This window comes from Myotis davidii, unplaced genomic scaffold, assembly GCF_000327345.1.
Source record: "Myotis davidii unplaced genomic scaffold, ASM32734v1 scaffold453, whole genome shotgun sequence".
Lineage (NCBI taxonomy): Eukaryota > Metazoa > Chordata > Mammalia > Chiroptera > Vespertilionidae > Myotis > Myotis davidii.
In genome coordinates, this window is record NW_006285234.1 from 2,678,606 (window position 1) to 2,685,553 (window position 6,948).

Sequence of the window (6,948 nt, forward strand, 5' to 3'; positions counted from 1 at the left end):
ATTGATTGGATATTAAATATTCAACGGAGGCTCGTGGCCCCCTAAGAAGGAACATCCCAAACAGGGTTACAGAATACCTGGCACATGTTACGCATTTACACAAATACTGCAACGTTTGCAACGCAATAGAACTGTGCTATTGATCAGGTTAATTGCAGAATTTATAGAAATGATTGCTTCTTGGCACCCTCAGGTCAGAGGCTCTGGTTCGGGGAGCCAGGGCCAAAGCTGTCCGAGGCTGCCCTCACCCCTGTCAGGGTGTCTCCGTGGGGCCTGTCTCTTTTGGGGCTGGTGTCAGGGTCTGGGCTCCCTGGGAGCTTCCAGGGTCTGCCCCACCCAGGGAAGGCCTAGAATAAGGGCCCCAGCGCCGCCGCCGCCTTCACCCCCACACCCCACTTGTTTCATGAACAGCCCCCTTCGGCGTGGAGCGCCCACGGCGCCAGCCCTGAGCTGGGCGCCCTCCGTGCAGAGCCCACGCCCTGCCTCTCTGCGGAGGGTGGTTGCGCCAGCCTGGGAGGCAGCCGTGTTTGGGAAGAGCTGAGGGCCCCCGGGGTGCAGCCGCAGGGACAGGTGTTCACAAACAAGGTGCTTCAGCCGCCTCCCCAGGCGGCCACCAGCCCAGCCGGCCCCTCCCTGCCTCTCGCCTGCTATTCCCCTCTGGACTCTGGTTTCCCTAGCGGAGGCCCCGTGGGGGAGGCTCCAGGGCCACGGAGACCCAGTGGGGGAACCTCTTCAGTTCCCAGGGGCCAGGATTAATAGAGCAGCCTGAGGCTCCGCAAGCAGGGCCTGGCGGCTCTCCTGGCGCCTGGCGGCCCGCGCCCTCCTTTGCCCAGCCGGTCCCATCTGGGGCCTCTGGCTTTGGCTCTCTCCCCTCCGCTCCGGCTCTGCGGTCTCCCCTCCGCTCCCGCCCAATCTGCCCCATCCTTCTGGCCTCGCCCACGCCTGGGAACCCGCCCAGCTCTAGCTGCCAGCTGCCCACAGGTTCAGGGGGCCCAGCCCAGCTCGGAGCCCAGAAGCACAGAGGCAAAGTCAAGTCGCTGTTTATGCTGGGATCCCCACTGGGAGAGGGGGGCGGTGTGTGAGTGAGAGAGAGAGAGAGAGAGAGAGAGAGAGAACCTGGGACATATACAGATATGCACAGAGGTCGTGCCTGAGATAAATAGAAGGAAACAAGGCCATTAGCAGTGACTAAAGTCTCCCCGCCCCACCCCACTCCCTCTAACACGGGGTGCATAACGCAGGCTACTCGCCTGGCAGGGTGCGAGGGCCCGGCGGGCGGGAGCGGAGAGCTCTCCATACCTGGTGGGCGTCACGCACGGTGATATCACGATGGGGGCAGAGCCTGAGGAAGCCAGTCTCCCCCCCAGCTCGGGCTGGAGGGCAGGGGGCGGCCTGCCTCTTCAGAAACCGGAACCCCCACAGCCAGTCAAACGGCCTGGCCTCCTGTGCAGCTGGAGGAGGGGCTGCCTGTCTCCCCTCCCCAGCTGCTCTTACTTAACTATGAGCACAGAGGCGCACAGGCAGGCGAGCTGCACCCACCAGCACCCAGCCAGCGGCTCTCCAGGTGCGTCCGCACGAGGGCCTGTGAGCACAGGTGTCGGCCTTATGAAGAGAGGCCTGGGTGGGAGCCGCCCTCCCGAAGCCCCTGGCTCCGCAGGTCTGTGATGGGACAGAGACCCTGCCTGTGTAACCACCCCCCCCGCAAGTGATGCCGCCGCAGTCAGGCCCCAGACCACACTTTGAGGAGCGCTGGTCCAGGCCCCTCGAGTCATAGAGACGGGTCACTTGTCAGTACAAGACCCAGGTAACCATCTCGGGGCTCACACCAGCCCCCAGCTCCCCTTGAGTAAACGCCAAAGGCATGGTCTTTCTGTGAAGATACGGGCGTTGGGAAGCAGTGTCCTCAGACGTGTGTGTTCCCACGCGGTTACAATGCAGATTCTGGTTCCGCAGGACGGGTGGGCCTGGGATTCTGCATCTCTAACAAGCTACTGTTCCACGGACCACACTTTGAACAGCAAGCCCTTATCCCCTATGGTTCTCCACCTTGGCTGCACATGAGAATCACCTGGGAATCTTTTTAAAGTCCTGGTTTCTGGGCCTCATCCTCCGGCAATCCTGTTTCTTTGTTACTCATGTTGTAGCCTCACCCCATAACACAGAAACAGAATTTCCGGAGGATGGGGCCCAGAGATCAGGATTTTAAAAAGATTCCCAGGTGATTCTAATGTGCAGCCAAGGTGGAGAACCACGGCCCTAGACCTACTAAATCAGGATCTCCCTTTTGATAAGATCCCCAGGCCACTCTTACACACCTTAAGATTTCAGACACGCTGCTTGAAGCAGTTCTGACCCCCGGCTGCACATTAGAGTCACCTGGGAAGCTTTGAAGACGTGCCCACGAGAAGGCCTCGCCTCATCAATTAAGTCAGAAGCTCCGGGGATGTTTTAAAAGCGTCCCAGGTGATCCCTGCCAGGCCAGTGTGGCTCGATGTCAACCTAAGAACCAGGAGGTCACAGCTGTGTTCCCGGGCAGGGTCCATGCAGGTTGCGGGCTCCATCCCCAGTGTGGGGCGTGCAGGAGGCAGCAGATCCATGATTCTCTCTCATCATTGATGTTTCTCTCTCTCCCTACCTCTCCCTTCCTCTCTGAAATCAATAAAAATATATTTTAAAGGCTTCCCAGGTGATTCCAACACAGCCTGGGGCCGAGAACCAGCCCCCTAAGACAGCTGTCATTGGGCCAACGGGTGGGTGTACAGCCAGCGGGTGGTTCAGGGACCTTCAGGGCAGAGTATAGAAGCGGTGCTTCCACTTAGTGACACTTCACATTTTCCAGAATGCTGGCGTCACACCCCCTCGCGTGGCTCTCACAACAGCCGTAGACAGGAGAACGGGCAGACGGAGTCATACCCAACTTAGAGGTGAAGAAATGGAGGCTTAGACACTGACTTGCTTGAGGTCACATGGACAGTCACAGAGCTGATGGTAGAATTACACCTCTTAAGTCAGGCTCCTCCCTCCTGTTCAATTCTTAGAAAAGCTGTGCTCACGTGTCTCGGGGAGGCGTCTATCCACTGTGATCGCAGCATCCTTCAGTCAAGGCTTTCTGAGTAGCCGTGGTCAGATAAATTGTAAGGAAGTGTTGTCTCACTTTCAAGTTGAGAAAACTGAGGCACAATGGCGGTGAAAAGTGGTAGCAAGAGTAAACTACAGCCCTGGCCAGTTTTCTCCGTCGCTAGAGTATGGGCCTGAGGACCAAAGGGTCACGGGTTCGATTCCCGATCAAGGGCACATACCTCAGTTGCAGGCTCGGTCTCTGGGTGCATGCAGGAGGCAAGCAATCTCGGGTGTCTCTCTCACATCAATGTGTCCCTCTCTCTCCTTGTCCCCCTCCGCCCTCCCCTCTATCTCTCTCTAAAAAAAAAAACTAATTTAATTTAAAAAAGGCAAGAGTAACTAAGAGTAAACTAAGGAAGGGTGCAGGGTCCCTGGCTCCCACCCAGTCCTCTCTTCATAAGGTTCGCAGAATAGGTTTGATAGAGGTTAGAGGTGATGGTTGCCATGGTAACCACATTCATACAGATACCCATCCACATGAGATTTGCTTGGTGGACCGTTACCTTCCCCCCACCGCCCCCCGCCCCGATCCCATAAGAAAGTACGAGGGTCATAGAAAAAGCAAACCACTTCCCCAGTGCTGAAGGGCTCCCTGGAAGCAGACAGGCCATCCTCCACCCCAGCCTCGGATAATGGGTGCTTCCCAGGTGACGGAAGGGAATTGCTCTGAGGGAGGCCAAAGGAGCAAGGCCTTATCCCCCCCGCTACCCCCCCAGTGGTGGAGGATGCCGTTCGGGCCCTGCAGCTCCAGCCTCCGCTTCTCACCCTCCACCTTCAGCTGGTAGATTCACGTTGATCTTGTCTGGCGGCCTCCCCCAAGTAGACCATTAAATGCTCTTGAAAAATAGGCTCATATCTAGAACGTGGCTACAGCTCCCTGAGGTCCCACCGAGACGTTGAACTATTCAGTTCAAAAAATAAAGGCTTGTTGAATTGAACCACACCCCTGCCCCTTTGTTGGGGTCACAATGAGGTGGGGTACTTGCGGCCTGGAGAGGGGGGTCACCCAGCCTCGGAACCTCCTGCCACTGGTGCTGCTCAAGCCGGGTTCGGGAGGGGCCTCTCTCCAGTGGCAGGACCCCAGCTCGGCCCCTCTTGCCACCTGGGACATCGCTCCTCCCATTCTCCTCTCTTTGCCCAGAGGGGTCTCCCCTGCCCACCCCGTTCCGGGGCCCCCGGCAGGCATTCCAGCCACTTCCTAACACACTGGAGAAGCAGACGCACGCTCACTCAGGTGTCCACCCCGTCCGGCCCCGGCCACCTCTGAGGCCTCCACTTCACGCACCTCCCAGTGCAAGCTCAGAGCCGCCTTTCCAACCCCAGCCTCCGGCTTCTGGGAGCAGCACCTGGACCGGCCGCTTACCTCAAGCTTCCTGCCTGAGAAATGGGAGAACAGCCAGGTCACTGCAGGGAGGAGCAGGGAGAGAAAAAGGGCTTGTCCCTCCAACTCAAGAGTTATCATCCACTAGTGACTAACCAGATGACTTCCTTTCGGCCTAGAAAGCCCCTCCTCCTCCCTCTCCCGCCATCACTCGGCAACTCTGGCTGCCCTCTCCCACCAGCTAGTGGGCACACACTCGTGACATTCCAACTCCTCCAAGAAGCTCTGCAGAACACCTTAGAAGAAACATGACTACTCTATCTTGGTGGGGAGAGGGGGAGAGACTCAAGTCTCGTTACCCCCATTACAATCACATCTTTTCCCTGCAGACAAAAATACATCATTTATCTCGGGTGATTCTTTATATACAATTGTGGCATCTTCTCCACTAGAGGGCGCCTCTAGAGTTATTTATTTGTAAGCTAAATTCTCCCAGAGGGCCAGGGGACACCCATATCCTCCTCCATCCGTCCCCCACAGGCCCCACCAAGGCCAGGGCAAATGCTCCTTTAGTTCGTAATTCCATTCTCCCCTGAAGCAAACTAGCTGCCACCCCCCTTTTCTCCTCAAGTCGAATGTTCTGCGTGGAAATCTTGTTTAACTGCTTTACATAAGATTTGGAACTTTCGGCCTGTGGTTTCCAATTTGCTGGACGTGAAAATGACCTAGGGAGCTTTAAAAAATAGATCACCCCCCAAACCAATTACATCAGAACATCAGGAGGTAGGAGCCGGTTGTTCATGTTTTTTTAAAGATCCCAAGAGAGTCCAAATCAGAGCACGCAGCCTGGGGAACAGTGCCTGGGGCCTGCCTCCCCACCCACAGATCCTCCCCGTCACGGCCACAGCCCAGGCCAGTGTACCTTGTCCGTGGACTCAGCTCACGCAGGTCTCAGGGTCATCTGGAGTTCAAGACTTGAGAACCTAGCGGACTTCTCACTACTTACGTGACCTTGCAAGTCAGGCATTGACCTTGGGACCTGGTCCTCAAAGGCACTTTTTATCTTATACGCAGGGTCTGGTTATTGAACACAAACAATAGAAACATTTACAATGCGCTCGTAATAGGTTGGGCGGTGGAATTTACATCCAAAATCCCACTTCACTAACAAAACCCAGACAGGTAACCTTCCCAAAGTCTTAGAGCTGGAAAGTGCAGCAGGACCAGGGCTTGAACCTGGGACCCCGGACCTCAGAGCCCCTCTATCCCTCACTCTGCAGTGGGTTGCCTCCCCCATGCTTAATCCCTGTGGCCCACTCTCCCGGGTGCCCCCATCCCCCAGGAGGGATCCCCACCTTCCTCTTTTCAATCTTTCCTTTACTTACCAGTTTCCTGCAGCTCTTGAAACAAAGTACCACAAACTGGGTGGCTTAAAACAACCGAAATTTATTCTCTTACAGCTCTGGAGGCTATACGTCCAAAGTCAAGGTGTCGGCAGGACCGGTTCGGGCTCCGAGGGGCAATGCATCCCGTGTCTTTCTCGTGGCTCTAGGGTTGCCGGCAGTCCGTGGTGCTCCTCCGCTTGGAGATGCTCACTCTGATCCCTGCCCCTGCCTGCACGTGGCCGGCCTCCCTAACGGTCTGGGGCTGGCCAGACACCTGCTGGTTGACCAGACAGGAGGAGTTCTCCATAAAGTTCCCCACTCCCCCACTGCACCCCCTTCCACTGCTCTTAACTCTTTAGCTCTGAGGTTAAGTGCTTTTTTGTCTTTGCTATCTTTGCAGGAAATGGGTATATCGAAGGTAAAGAACTAGAAAACTTCTTCCAAGAGCTGGAGAAGACAAGAAAAGTCTCTGGCATGGTAAGCCCAGCCCCCTCTCCCATTGTGTGGGATTTCTGTCATCTGACCGTGGCTTTTTTTATTATTATTATTATTGATTTCAGAGAGGAGAGGGAGAGAGAGAGAGAAACATCAATGATGAGAGAAAAATCATTGATTGGTTGCCTCCTGTATGCCCCCGACTGGGGATCAAGACTGCAACCCAGGCATGTGCCCTGACTGGTAATCGAACCATGACCTCCTGGTTCATAGGTTGATGCTCAACCACTGAGCCATCCCAGCTGGGCTCTCTGAGGTGCATTTTAGTATAAAGATGATCACATGGAACCTGAATTATCTGTTCACTTGTCTCTCTCTTCCAATAAACTGGAACTGTCTTAAGGGCATTCATTGGGCTGTATTTTATTTATCTTTGTGAGTCCAGAGCTTGACTGGGACATTGAAGATGTATGTTAAATTGCGTACATTAAACATGGCATTTGGGTCAATACATTTCTAGTCGTCTTTGGTTCCATAGTTCTCAAATCCTTTGACCCAGGAGATTTCTGGACATCATTATGGATATTTGTTCCCAGATGTCTTTTTTAAAAAATATATGTATTTTATTGATTTTTTACAGAGAGGAAGGGAGAGAAATAGAGAGTTAGAAACATCGATGAGATGAGA

At 54.9% G+C, this 6,948-nt stretch overlaps 1 protein-coding gene across 1 annotated transcript in view; it reads left to right on the forward strand.

The window, feature by feature from the left end:
• Window positions 1-6,948, forward strand: part of CALB2 (calbindin 2) — a 24,822-nt gene that overhangs the window by 4,076 nt on the left and 13,798 nt on the right. Inside the window, exon 2 of the mRNA XM_015558789.1 lies at window positions 6,227-6,303. Coding sequence (XP_015414275.1) covers window positions 6,227-6,303 — 77 coding nt within the window. The remainder of the gene's footprint in view (window positions 1-6,226; window positions 6,304-6,948) is intronic.